At 40.9% G+C, this 14381-nt stretch overlaps 1 protein-coding gene across 7 annotated transcripts in view; it reads left to right on the top strand.

The window, feature by feature from the left end:
- The first annotated feature begins 2239 nt into the window (after positions 1–2239).
- RALGAPA1 (Ral GTPase activating protein catalytic subunit alpha 1) overlaps positions 2240–14381 on the top strand; it is a 128076-nt gene continuing 115934 nt past the window's right edge. For all 7 annotated transcript variants that reach the window (XM_082762552.1, XM_082762548.1, XM_082762551.1 and 4 more), the window contains exons 1-3: positions 2240–2562; positions 13412–13522; positions 14003–14052. In XM_082762552.1, coding sequence (XP_082618678.1) covers positions 2457–2562; positions 13412–13522; positions 14003–14052 — 267 coding nt within the window. In that variant the 5' untranslated portion in view covers positions 2240–2456. The remainder of the gene's footprint in view (positions 2563–13411; positions 13523–14002; positions 14053–14381) is intronic.

Below are 14381 nucleotides of genomic sequence, written 5' to 3'. Positions count from 1 at the left end.
TGCTGATATAGTACTTAGCAAGTAAAGTAATAAAGCAATAATTGGTTGCTCAGAACATATGCTCACAAAGAGCTCTTTTACTCAATTACAGAAGAATATAGCTTCCAGATTTTTATCTGTGAGATAAGGGGTTGTGTGAATGGGAAGCTGTGCTTTTTTTTTTGCAGACGGACAGGATTTTGTTGTTGGCATAGCTAGCTGTACCATTATTCTCATGCTAGAAATATCTTACAGGATCTTGATATTTGACTGCCTCAGTCAAAGTGGCCAACACCTCCAGTATCAGTATGTTACACTAGAGTAAAGAATTGTACAGAGGCCTGGTTTTGACTAGTCAAACCTGTGTTATTTAGATTTGGGGGTCTTTTTCTCAAATTAAAGTTGCCAGTCAAGTTAACTAAAAATTTGTTACGCAGGATGGTTATGCAGGATGGTTCACACAGGCAAAAGCCATATACTCTGAGGATTACAACACACCACCCTAAAGCACAGTGTGCAACTTCAGTTAAACTTAATCGTGGAGGCGCCCTCATGGCTGGATGAAAATATTTGAAAAGTTCTTTCTTTAGAGTAGAAATGCAAAGGATTGGGTACAGTACTAACGACCTAGAATGTAGTACAACCTAACCCCTCCCTAAATAATCCTGGTCTTTTCTAACTTTGTCCTCTATGCATTATCAAAGTCATTGAAGTCACACGCTTCAAAGTCAGGCTTTTGCAAGACCATGGCCTTCTGTAGAACATGCCCTTCCTGCCTGGTGTGCTTTCAATGAGGACGTCCTCTACAGAAGCCATCATTAACTTGGTTAACACCACTCCCTCCCTCCTTTCATTTACTATTTTGTTGATGTCTTACTCTGTTCGTTTATTATTTTTTAACCTCTGTCTTGAGTTGAAGTCCCAAAAATAATCAGAAAAGCAAGTAAGTTTTTCAAAGTGTTTTTTAAAGGTTGTCAAAATACAAAAATATGCTTAGAATTTGTAAGATTTAGAAAACAAAGCACTTTATAGCGGTCAAATCTTACAGAGGTAAAATGTACTGTTATGGAAAAATAAATAGTTGTAATAATAGTTACTACATAACATTACTGACCCTCAGATCTTATTTAGAAAAGTGATAGAACCGTGAAATGATTTGTGGCAGACCACATGGGCAGATGACACCGACTCCCTAAAGCTGACTAAACCCACTGCCCCACTGCTCGTAATATTAACTACGATTGGCCATGCATTTAAAGATTTGGGTTATGTTATTTATTTATCATGGATATTGTTCAAACTCTTTGCAACTCCTATGATTTTATAACGTCTGAAATAGTGAGGTATTCCCTATAGTAAAAACGCTGGCTGTTGTAATCACTTACGGCTGAGGGAACTGGATTTCCTTGATAGAAATCCAGGTACCAAGGACTATTAAAATTAATAATAATTCAAGCAGAGCCACTAGAAATCGCAAGTCTTAATCATTAGCAGAATTTTATCAAAAAGTCCAAGAATTCTCAATACATTTCATGATTGTAAAATACCATCAGGATTTTAGGAGAAACTCGGGGGTTTTTTGGCAGTACTAACAGAGGCCTCAGCAGCAAAGTTCCTGTAGCAGACAGCACGTGTTTTTGACTGCTGCCACAGACCTCACTGGTGACTTGGACAAATTTGGCTTCTTGAGCCTGTTCCTTGCGTTTCTCCCACTCTTGAGGAGCCATTTCGCCGTTTATTGAGGACCGGCAAGGGCGTGAGTGGCCTAAGTAGCGCAGCACAGAGGCAAGGCCAGCACCGCAGAGTGTCATGCTGCTTCGACCACCCGTGCCACTTCACTCTCGATGTCACCAGAGGCGAGGTGACGGCGGGCAGGAGCTGCCGTGAGGAGCTGCAGCAACTCGAGGGCTGGCATGGCAAGAGGGGCTGTGAGGCAGATCCTGCTACTGCTCAGCTGGGGCTTGACTGAAAGCAGGCTTGGAGCCACTGCCTTGGCAACTGCATTCTTGGCCTGCATTTTCTGTCCATGTTCCCTACGAGATTTCACAGAACCACACAGAACTGTAGGGGTCGGAAAGGACAGACACACGACGAGACCCGGCGGGGCGCAGCTCCCCCCCCCCACACCCCTCCCCGCCCAGCCACCGGCCTCCGCCCGCCGCGCCTCCGGGACGGTGACGTCACGGCGCGGTTGCCATAGGGACGGCCGGGGTCGCACCTGACGGCTGTCGTGAAGCAGCGGGAGGAGAGCGAGGGAAGGAGGAAGGAAGGGGGAGCCCAGGCCCGGCCCGGCCCCCGCCGGGCCCCTCCAGCCCCGCCGCTCCGGAGGAGGAGGAGGAGGAGGCGGCCGGAGGAAGAGGAGGCGGCGCTGCTGCTGCTGCTGTCGCTGCCGGCGGCTATGTAGGGGCCCCGGTGCGGGCGGATCCGGAGGCCGCTGCCCGCCTCTGGAGCGCGGCGCCGGGGCCGGGCCCGGCGGGATGTTCTCCAAGAAGCCGCACGGGGACGTGCGGAAATCCACGCAGAAGGTGCTGGACACCCGCAAGGACCCGCTCACCCGCCTCAAGCACCTGCGCGTCCTCATCGGTGGGTGAGGCGGGGGGGGAGGTGGCGAGCGGGGTCCGGCCCTCGGCGCTGTGCGGCCGCCGCCCCCCGGCCCCGGTGCAGGAGGGAGCCGGAGGCCGGGGGCACCGGCGGCAGGGGGGCGGGGGGCCCGCTGGGACACCCCGACCCTAAGCCTCGGGGCCGGGCCGGGGAGCCCCAGGAGCTCAGCTCCCCGCTGCTGTGCCCAGGCAGCAGCAACCCCACCTTGTCTGGGGGAGGAATTCATCGGGCAGCGGGGGACAGAAGCGAAAAACCGATGGATTTCCCCACCGAAACGCTGTTGTGAAGTCAGTTAGTTTGAATAGAAGTGGTGAGCAAGCAGTAGTGGTGCCCCTGGCTCCCTAATCCATTTTCCTAAAGTAACAACTGTGTGCTCTCGAGTTGGAGCTGCCAGGGTGAGTGCTCACCGGGACCCCAGTAGGTGAGCATCCATACGGCTATCCTAAAGACACCTCTGCCTTGCAAATTGGTTAGGAGGGAGCATAAGCACTTAAATGGCACCGTAGTGCAGTGCGGACAGCTGTTTAACCTGACCAGCAAATTATAATGTGTGATTATATGCAGTAACATGCCTAATGGAAAAGGCAGAGTTAACCATTTCAAAATATCTGCTAGCTGGAGGTGTTTGTAGAGATCTAGGTCCTTGTCATCAAGCTGTCCTTGGAAAATGCAGCTTCCTCTCGAGCATGTTTTGGGTCCTGGAGTTCAGTAACTGTATGGGTTGTTTCTGACAGTTCATTAACGTGTGAGCGGAGCGGGGTCAAGGGCAACTGCGTTCTGTATTTAGAACAGAGTGTTGAATGGATTATTTTGGTTTCTGCCCACAGTCTGGGGGTATTTAAGTACATTGTCCTCAGCCCGCAAAGCTGAATTCTTTCCTTTCAAAGGAAAACGGTTCTTGCTCCCTTTTTTCTTTTGTATTAGTGTTTGAAGGAACAGCTGTTCCCACATGGCAGCAACTGCTGCTGCATGACTTATTTCTGCAATGTAATTATGTCTTTTGAAATGGAGAACAGTTTTGTAGTGAGCTATCCCAGACACTTCAGTAGTCAGATATAGCCTCTTGCCTCACTCAGAATCTTAGAACTCGTCCTAGCTAGCTGCACCGAGCCAGTTGTGGCTTGTTTTATGTTGATTTATGTTTATTTTTAGCTCCTTAATCAGTTGAAGAAATTTAAGAGGAAAGATCATTATAAAGAAACTAAATACAGCTCTGAATTTAGTTTTCCTGGCTGTTGTGGGTTAACCCCAGTAGGCAGTACACTGGGTAAAGTATGCTGAGCATTTCCAGTTTGCTGTAGTCTTCAAAACATCGTATTTGTCCAATTCTGATCTGTTCTATTTTGGATTTGGCATTTCTGTAACTTGTCTTTTATTTACAAGATTTTTTCCTTCAGGTTTGTTAACAGTCAGCAGTCAGGTGCATTTAGTAAGATGCAAGCTGCGAGCTCTGTGTCAAGCAAACATTCTTATCTAATCTAGGGTTTCTGCTTACTGGCTTTAGGACAGAATAAATCTGCTGGGACATGTTTTCGTGTGATGGTCATTCCCCTTTCTCCACCCCAAATGCGTATTTCTTGGCTGTTGAAGCACAGTTCCCACATGCTTTGTCCAAGTTTTGGAGAATACAGTTCAGTGTATGACTGTATGTAGGGAAGGGTGTGACACTGCTCTTCAGTTTGTCTGTCTTGTATCCATCTACAAACTTTTATTGTTATTCAGGTGTATCCTAGATCCAGGAGGTACAAAACCAAGTTTTTTTATGGGGGGGCAGAGGGATACTTCTCTTATTCATACATGAGTGCAAGAGAAGTACAGTACAGATTATTTGAAATCCATTTTCTTCTGTGATCACATCTTTGCTTTATTCCTGAAAATTCTCTCCTCCCTAAACAGGCCTTCAAAGCATAAACTCTATGCCCTTTCTTCCCCATTTGTTTCTTTGACTAGTCAGCAGGACCAGATTAAAGAAGAGAAATGTGCCCACATGGGACAGACTGCTGCCCAAGATGGCTTTGGATTCAGACACCAGCCTGTAGCTTGAACAGTGTAGTGCTGCATTTTCCTGTTTATCATTTTTCTTCAGTGACAACTTCCCCCCCGCCACGCACACACCCCAGCATAATAATCAGCATGCTTCCATGTGCTTCAGGGGAGCCAAGGAGCTAGTGCCAGCAGGCTGTCTGGGGGAGAGGCACTCGTGGAATCTCTGTTCAGTATATTCATTAATGAAAAATGGTTTTTCTTGTTCATTGCTCTTAGCCTCTGTGTATTGGAGACTAAAAGACCATCAAGAAGAGAATTATCTGACGTTTCTCATGCAGAGAATGGGGAGAAGTGTTTCTTGTTCATAAATGGCAAAGTGCATTGGACCAGAATTATTTTTTTGCCATGTGTTTTAGCATTTGGTTCAGCGGCAATAAACTGAAACATGGCCTTAAATTCATGGAGAAGACTTGCAAGGAAGAAAGGAGTGCTACTTCATCTTCCTTGTATTTTAGCAAGGCATCAAAAGCACTCATTTTCCATTAAGACATTACTAAGATAATGAAATAGTTATGAAAAGAGGCAGAGTGGTCAGTAATTCTAGACTGATTGTTATCTGTTAGCCAAAGAAGATACATACAAACCATTTTGTTAAGGTGAAAGATGAACAGTTGAATCCCACAAAGCAGTGGTACAAGTCAGACATCATCTAAAAATATTTAAGCTAGGATCATATGGTTGTTAGGCAAGACCAGAAGAGAATGAACAGTTTCAGAGAACATAATATGAAGTAAAGTGACCGGATAGCACAAAGGCAGGCAATGTTTATTTTTAACAAATTAAAAATAGTGCACACTAGATGGAATTACATAAATGCCTTTTACAAGACAACTTAGAATCCCATGAATTGTATCATTTTGAGAAAAAAATCCTGTTGTTGACAGCTAAGTGCAAATTAGTCTGCCTGAAGTATACAGAAAACTTTGTCTTCATAAAACAGTAGTGTACCGTTATCTGAAAATATCACTGCAGCATTACTAGTCTTGTTGCTGTAGCCAGTATAGAGAGGATTTAGAGATGGGAATGACCCATATAAGAATAAAAGTTTAATGTAAAAAGAAATCTTTGGAATCCCTTTTTGGAGGGGCAGAGAGTGAAAAATGTGGAAACATACATGAAAAAGACAAGGAAATAAAACCTGTTAAGAGCTACCAAATTTGAAGTTACAGGAGAAGATTTTTGGCTTGAGGAAGCTCCTGAGCACTACCAGCGTGTCTACCACGTACGGGTAAAGTGGGGGTAAATGTATTTGTTCCCCCCTCAACTCTTATCTAGGATCTGCTCTTTGCCACTTCAGACCAGTATCCTGGTTTTCTGCTCTAGCTCAGTATGTTTTTTTTCATGGGATATCTATTCACTCTGTTTTGTAATTAAGTATCCAAAGAAAATTCAGAAATTTAGGCGACCAATTCATAATTGATTAGTTGTTAAAGTAAATATGTTAAATGACCAATTTACGCATGTCACAGACATTAGGTTTCCTTATAGAGGTCAAAGCCTGGAGGAAACCTCAAAGTAGTAGTAAATGCTGTTAATGCTAAGAACTGCCATGAAAAATTGGAAAGAGATTGAAGTCATCCTGGGACTTATCAGTCTGTGAGCAAAAGTAATCTGCCTTTGTGTGTTGCCGCTGCAGTATCTTTCTTGAAACAGCTGGAACTATCTTTTGAGAGACCTGATGCTTTTAAGTTGGGTTAGTTTCTTCCTGTAGAGAACTGATCATCCTCTTTAATTAGTTCTGGGATGTGCCTTTGAAGCATACGGGCTGCTAGCACTATCTCTGTCAGCATGTGACTTTTTTTTTAATCAAACTCTTCTCTCCGGTTCATGTACACCGGGAAGGCTGTGGCAGTTGTGCTTACCCAGAGCTGCTTTGGTGGTAAGAGCACGGGAACCCGAGAAGGAGCGTGGCGTGGGATTCTGCTGCCAACAGCATGGAAGTGCCTTGTCAGCTAATGGCCATTTGGGGGATTGTTAAGAGGAAATAGCATGGAAATAATACTGCCTTTTTCTTATCATCAGTGTTGCACTGCTTAATTGGACCTCAGCATCAAAGAGGTCCTTTTGCTGTGCATATGCACATAAACAGTAGTAACAACGTAATTAAGATTCTCTGGTTTTAAAGTGATAGCTCTTAGAAGTTCATTCTAGTAATCCTTCAAGCAGCAAATCATGCTTGATTTGTCGTGTTGTTAAGGCTGTGCTTTGGGAACTCCGTAAATAATTAAGGCATAACGTCATACCTTAATAATATTGACTTCTTGTTTTTTCTCTGGCTTTGGTACGAAACATGTTGCTGCTATGGCTGAATATGTGGTTTCAGTCAGAATTTTAAATACATGTATATAAAGAAAGCTAAAACCCCGATATCTTTAATGATTTCTGCATAGTCTTACTATGTGAAAGCAAGACAAATGAATGTACTCAGTTTAGAATTTACTTTTACATCTGAATTCTTAAGGGAAATCCTTTGTTTTTCTGCTTTTTGTTAGGGGAGGAGTTACAGGCCTGTAATCTGTCAATCCAGGGTAAAGCAAAAAAGGAGTATTTTGTTTCTTAAATAATTTTATTTGCATCTGATACCTTTAAAATACACTGTATCTCTGGAGCCCTGGAGAGCATACTTGTTAACATTTAATGCAAAGAGAACAGGGTGCTTGAAGTGTGGATCTTATTATTTTGTTTGGGTGTTCCCGGTGGTTGGTTAGTGCTCAACATCTCCTGTGAGTGATCTCCGAAAGGGAGAAGTCTCAAGCTGTGTAGGACAGAATGAGACAGTCTATATTGGACATTGATATATTTCTCAATATTAAACAGTATACTTAGACAAAGATTGCATTTGTCTAAAGGGATTTTAATTTAAGAAATGTATCTCGCTGGCAGCCAGCCCTAATGCTTCAGCTGGATGACATTCATTGGTGTTGCACATGGTCAACATCGTTCATTAGAGTATCGCTGATGTACTGTAAGAAACAAAAAATGTTTTACGGCTGTTCAGCTGAAAGGCGGGTGGGGAGCTGCAGCAAACTGGCTGCCTGGAATTTCCTCTGGAGATAACTGTTCCAGAAGTTTCTGTGGATATGCAGTGCTGTATTATTTTTGGCATGAGTTGTGTGTATTTTTTTATTTCCCTCTCCTGGTAATTTGAACTGCGGAGGACATGTCACCGGCGGTATTCATGGGTTTAGCTGCAGGCTAAGTACAGTTTAAGACATCAGAGTTGGTGTTCTGTCAGTGTTAAGCCTGAACCCTTTCTGATCTGTTTTTGCCAGGAGGAAGAAGTGTTTTGCTTTAGGATTTTGGCTAATGTTCCGCTTGACTTGCAGGCAGCAGCACTGGCCAGTGCTGCTGGCTTGCAAGGACAAGGGCTGGAATTGGATCAAAGTCCCAGAGCAGACAAAGGGACGGCTCTGACCGCTTGGATGCGAGGGAAAGGTCTGCGTGGGTTCAGCTTGTGGCAGTTCACAATGGAAATGACTACACTGCTGTGGAAGTGTTTGAAGTTGCTCACGCAAAACCTACCTTCTGGAACACACCTGAGTTGTCATGGAAGTATTTTTGTAAAGCTCACCGGTGTTGAAACTCCTCTGGAGTCCGCAGGCAACCTGAAACAATTAGGTTGGAGAGCTGTCAGCCATGCTGCTCATTCCTATAGAGCACTGGTGTTGAAATTTGACAATGCTCTGTATGTAGAGCTTGTTCATTAGTGCTGTTAATGTGCTTATTCATTCATGGGTTTTGCCTTGTACGTTTGTCTCTAAAAGATGCTTGTGATCTGGAGTTCAGACTTGTCCAATGCAAAACTGAAGCCCATTAAAAGATTTCTTCTAGTAGGTTCTTTTTTCAGTACCAAAACCCTCAAGAATATTTTCTTTGACAAAATTACTTCCAAAAAAAAAATGGAATTGTCTGGCCAAGTAGTTGTTATTGTTACAATAACGCTAAGGTGCAGCCCTTTTTTAATAGAAGTGCATTTGTAGCGCACTGTTAGAGCAAACCATGTTGTTTCCATCAGCTCTTCTTCGCTTTTTCACAGTCTGTTAACTATGTCAGAGCCATCAGTTAGTACCAGATGTTTTCTACTTAACCTTTTAAAATGACATGTTTTGGTATTCCAGAGACTGCTTGTATATAACTGAATCTCTGCACTGCTTTGCTATGAACAGCAGTTAAATTTTGCACCATGGGGAGTTAGGAATAAGTTCTACTGGATATTTTGCTTGTATATTAACTGAAATTTAGGACACTTAGAAACTTCTTGCTTACTAAAGCCAACAATTTATTATGGAAATTGATACTGAAAACTTCAGGCTGTAGCAGGTCTCTGCTTTACAGAAATAGAATTAGAGATCTGGCCATCTTCCAGGTCATTGTTTGTTGCAGTTGTCACTGGTATTGTGTTTTTGGCTGAGGATGAGGGAAAGTGACTTAAAAGCCACCAAGTCTCTGAATGAGACAAGATAATACTTCTGTTATCTATCAAACTACGGCAGCATGTAATATAAACACACTATTAAATTCCCTAACACTTAAAAATCAAATGCAAAATGAACCACAATTTGGAATACTGGTAGACTGTTCTGTTAGCTGCTACAGTAAATTTCTGTGATGCTTTGTGTAAGCTGGTGAATGTTAATGTTTTCCTTTGGAAAAGTTAAGGCATTCCTAAGATCTGTGCATGGTTTTTTGTTGTGGTTGTTATAAGGTCAGTAGGTTGATTGTTTACCACTGAAGTTCTGTCCTGTGCAAAAAAATCAGGTTTACCTGCTTTATCTTTGTAAGATTTTAATTTCATACAGAGGTGCAATTATCTACATAGTATTCCTTTGCTTACTTAACTCGTTCATAAATATGCAACAGATATTGCAGATTAGTTTATAATCATCTATAATATAATATGTAGGAAACAAAATAGGGAAGGAGAGTTGTATTAAAGCTCACTGAGGTTGTCCTCCTGCAGAGGATTGGGGTGTTACACATGTAAACAGTTTTCCAGAATCTTGCTCAGGTGAGCCTGTACAAGTTTAAATATACAATAAAAATCTCTGCTTTTTGTTTTACATCTGACAAAATGGTGGTTTGTGTTTGTTGTGTTTTTTTTTTTTTTTTACTTAAGCTCTCTGAGATGGTACTTGGACTTAGAATGCCGAAGTATTGAATTCTACATATACCATCCAGATCATATCCTTATTCAAATGTTTGATGTAAAGGATTTTTTATTAAAATCCTGAATTACTTTCATGGATAAAAATTATTCCTTCTTAAAAAGGGAGATACTGATAATTGAACCATAATTAAAACCTTTGAGCAAAAACACATTTACTCCTCAGCAGAGTTGTGCAGCAGAATTAAGCCTAGAACTGCTCTTCCTAAAATGGTCAGCCTCTCCAGGCACAGAGATCTGCATAGTTTACTGAGGTACTTGAAAAGAATGTAACCTTTTGGAAAGCTTGAACGATTAACCTTCAAAACAGTTGGCCATTTGAAAATACCTAAAACCAAGTTCCTGAAAGAGCAGTTGGCCACTTGAAAATAAATGAAAGTAAATTCCTGAAAGTATAGTCGCATATAAGCACAGAAGTTGATAGAGGTGGAGTTTTTTTGTTATTTGGTTCTGAAATTTTGTTTTCATTTAGTCCGGTGCTACAGCTCTTGTCTATAAGATGGGAAATAGTACAACTTCCAAGATTCTATGGATTTACTGGAAACCCGAATTCTGGTTGATCTGGTACTCGGTTGCTCTTGTGGTGAGGTTTGTACGGTTACCTTAGAGGTTGTCTTCCATTTTTAGTTTGTTTCTCTGTATCATGCAACAAAATAGAACTGAATTTGTAAACAGAATAGTTTCTACAGCTTCCATAGCAAATGCTAATTTACTTGCTTTATGCTGGACCTAGAAAAAGCAAATGCTGCTTTCATAAAAGCTTTGGGGGAGGAGGGAAGGACAGAGAAGTTTTATGGTGTCCCTTTGTGCTTAAACATAACTTTCTTCCTTTCTTAAAAAAAATAAAGAAAAAGAATACATAGCTAATGTAGAGATCAAATTTGTACCAATTTTTAGGTCACAGAGAAGTAGTAAGGAAGATTCACAAATCAAAACTCCATGCTTATTGCTATTGGGAAACGTGAAGAAAAGCACGTTTTCTTGGCAAAACTTCTGTAAATAATGCTGGAAATTTGGATTTTAGTGTATTGGAACTATTTTTGTACAGTTCAATGTTTGTTTTTTATGTTCTTGGAGTACAGTAAAATATATTGCCCCATTTTTCCCTCTTCTGTTCTGGGAAACTTTTTAAACTATTCTAAGTGGTGCCAGATCTATTTTTGAGTCCTTTTTCTTTTCCATCTGGGCAGGAGTACCAAGAACACAAGGAACACGTTAGTTTGTGTCAGTTGCATGAAGCTGTGGTAAGAGGATACAAAGTTCTTTTGTTTAAAAATAAATAAATTGTAAGCTAAGGAGGCAAGTCTGTTTCTGTGTAATCGTACTTCATGCAAAAAGGCTACGTCTCTCCTAGGAAGGCAGGAAAATTAAAGGAGCCAAAGCAGACAAGCAACTTCCTGCAAATTCCCAGTTCAGGGCTGTGTGAAAGGGGCATGCACGTGCTTCTTGTAGAGGAAATGGTTTTTACCTCTTTGCATAGGATTCATGATACTTCAGGGGAGCATAGAGAAGAGACAAATAAATGGCTTTGGGTTGAAGAAAATGGTTTAAGGTGAGGGGATTGAAAAGCTGTATCTTTTGGTTGATCACAAGGATAAAGGTGAACTGAAAGTTTTTGAAATACTTTCATTGGCAAAAATGATCAGATTCTTAATGGAAAAAAGCACAACAGTGTATAGCTGGAAGTCAGGTAAATCCAAATGGTGAGCAAGGGATGTGTTTTTGGTAAAGTCATCAAGGAGAGCTGTAATCTCGTTGTGCCTGTTGCAGCTGTGGGTTGTGCTGAGCACAGGGGCAGCAGTGAAATGGAACCATCTGCTCAGGTGGCCATGCTAGGTGACTTCCAGACCAAAATCTTCCAGGATCTGTGTCACTATTTCTGTGCTGTATCTGCTTGTTTTTTTTTTTTTTTTTTTTTTTTTTTTCTTCCTACTCCTCCTTCTTGCAGAGGTTCTCAGTCCAGCTGTGCTTCAGTCCCAAGTTTCTGGATCAGTAACTTAGTAGTTCTTTAAGTGTGTTGTTTGATGGTAAGCAGAAGCTGTCCTTTACGTTAGGTGGCAAACAGTGCCCTTTCAGACCAAGAAGCGTGTTTTCCCTTCTTTAAAAGGAAAGCCAATTTTCTGCATTAACAGAAAGTGTGTTATTTTCAGGTAATGACAGGAGAAAATTCCCATTCAAAATGCTCTATTTTTATTTCCTTGCATTCTGAAGCAATAGAACTTATTGCAAACACTCCATGGTTAACTGAATTCCAAAAACTTCCTTTTGTTTATATTATTGTTTGGGATTTTAGGAAGAAAAGAGTGAATTTCATTTGCTAGAAAAGCTGCAAAGTTAAGGACCTTTTGACTTGCACCCTACTCTTCTGAGCTGTGGCTGTTCTGGAGGTGTGCTTTCAGTGCTAATCAGCTGTCGGTGGTAATACTGTAGGTCTAGGTCTAGCAGTGCTTCTTTATCTCTTTTTTGAGGTAACTGACACCACGTGGTATTAAATAGATAATTACAAACTAAAATGGAGTGTCCTCTGAAATTCCTGTAGAGCAGAGCTCTGTAAAGACATGGGGCTTTTTCATAGCACCAGTTATACATGTGAAAGTGTCACTGCAGTGATGGTGATACAGATAATGAAGATTCACTGTTGAGCTGGTTATCTAGGCAAGCCTTTAGTTTGTTTCCTAAAGAGTTTAGGAATCTCCAGAAATTAAGAACTGTTGTGATTAAAAGTTCCTTGCCCTGACCTCCTGCAAATCATGGGCCGTTTTGTTTAAAGAGGGAATGTTTTTTGTTGTCCTGTAGTACTGCAGACTCTAAACTATTAGCGGTTCAGCTGCTGATCTGTGAACGGTCTGCAAGAGATCTGCAACACTGGAGGTCTGGTAATCCTGTAGATGGTTGGGAACACGCTTACCTACCTTGACTGCAGTTTAGTGCTAGCTAAGACACCTTGCTTGAAGAGTTGATCTTAGTTTTTAATATAGCACTATCTTCTCCAAGAGCACGCCGGGTCCACCACGCTGACTGTGAAAGACAGTGCAAGAATGCCGGGATACTGCAGAAATTGAATGTGTATTAGAAAATGTTGTGGCAAGATTTGTGATAGAATTGAATTGGCAGCACTGTAAATACTGTTTAAAATATTTAAACTGCCTCCCTGTTCCCATGTGTTTCCCTGCAGTTCTTCTACCACCTAGTTTTTCTAGTTTTTCACAGTTAAATATCAGAGCAGGGAGTGTGGTTCAGTGAGTGTATTGGTATGAAAGAATTAGTTGGAATGTGGGTTTTAAATTAATCTAGATAAATGACTGTATTTCTTTGAGGATTTCCACATGAGTGTTCATAAGTACAGTGCTAGTCTTGATGGAATTCTGGTTCATCACAGGGGTTTGCAGGTGTTACAGTCATGCAAGATGCTGTTCCCCGTTTTGAAGTTTGCAAGGCACTTATGGCATGCCATATTTTTCATTTCATTTGGCTTCTGTTTAAAAGAATGAAAACTTCAAGGACTTCTTTAGCAATATTAATTACTTTTTGTTTTAAATATCTCCTATTATTACTATTGGATAAAAGTATATTGTGGGTGACTGAAGAAGAATGAAAATGATCTTCTGTTCTATTTTTCAGACAATGCGGAATCAATTGATCTCAAACAGTTTTTTGACGTACATTTCTCGCATATATATTATGTGTTCTTTGAAAACTTTGTGACTATTGAAGTAGGTCTTAAACAAAAAGGTGGGTATTTCAACTAGAACGCTTTTTTATGTCTTTGCACTTCTGTGATCACAAATTGCATTAGGTATGCAGAAATATGTTTAAACACTAACATGGCAAATAAAGGCAGAGCAACTAAAGATGCACACTGGATTGAGGAAGGAGAGTTCATTCTCTCGCTGTTTTCAGTTTTGCAAAAGGAAGATTATTAAGATATTAGGCTTCTGGTGGTCTGCAGAATTACAGAAACACGCTATCTTGCAAAGCAAAGCTAACTTAATCTCTGCTAGCTGCTGATGCTATAATAAAAAGTTATATAAACTGTACATGTTTTAAATCATAACAAATCAAAATATACTTATGCTTTGTATTTGCAGAATGAATACAAAGTAATTCTTACATTGTAGAAATGAATGTCTTTGTTTTATATATTTAACGATCTCTTTCAGTGTTCCTTAAATCTTGTTTTGGTATCTTCTATTTATTTTTAATTGCATCTAGGTCACAAGTCTCAGAGAGAAGAATTAGATTCTATTCTTTTTATTTTTGAGGTAAGATAATTTGAATATTCCTGACTTTTTTTGACTTAGAATTTAGTCCTGTTGAATGTAACAGTATAGCTATACTGCAGTCACATAGAAATATGCTTTATGCTTAACTGCATTCCCTTTTGCTTAGTGTTGAATCTATGTGGTTAATGTAAAAAGAAAAAGAATTTGACTTGCGCTGTTTCAGGAAGGTGTCTTAAAGGAAGAAACATGTTTTCTACATTTGTGGATAGTTCCCAAGTTTGTTTTTGTGGTGGTGTTCCTCTCCCACTCTCCATATATCATACACTTCGAAATTCTTATAAAAATGATCTCTAATTACTCTTGATCTT

This window comes from Aythya marila (assembly GCF_965140915.1).
Source record: "Aythya marila genome assembly, chromosome: 5".
Taxonomy (NCBI): Eukaryota; Metazoa; Chordata; class Aves; order Anseriformes; family Anatidae; genus Aythya; species Aythya marila.
This window is presented reverse-complemented; position numbering and strand designations above follow the sequence as displayed.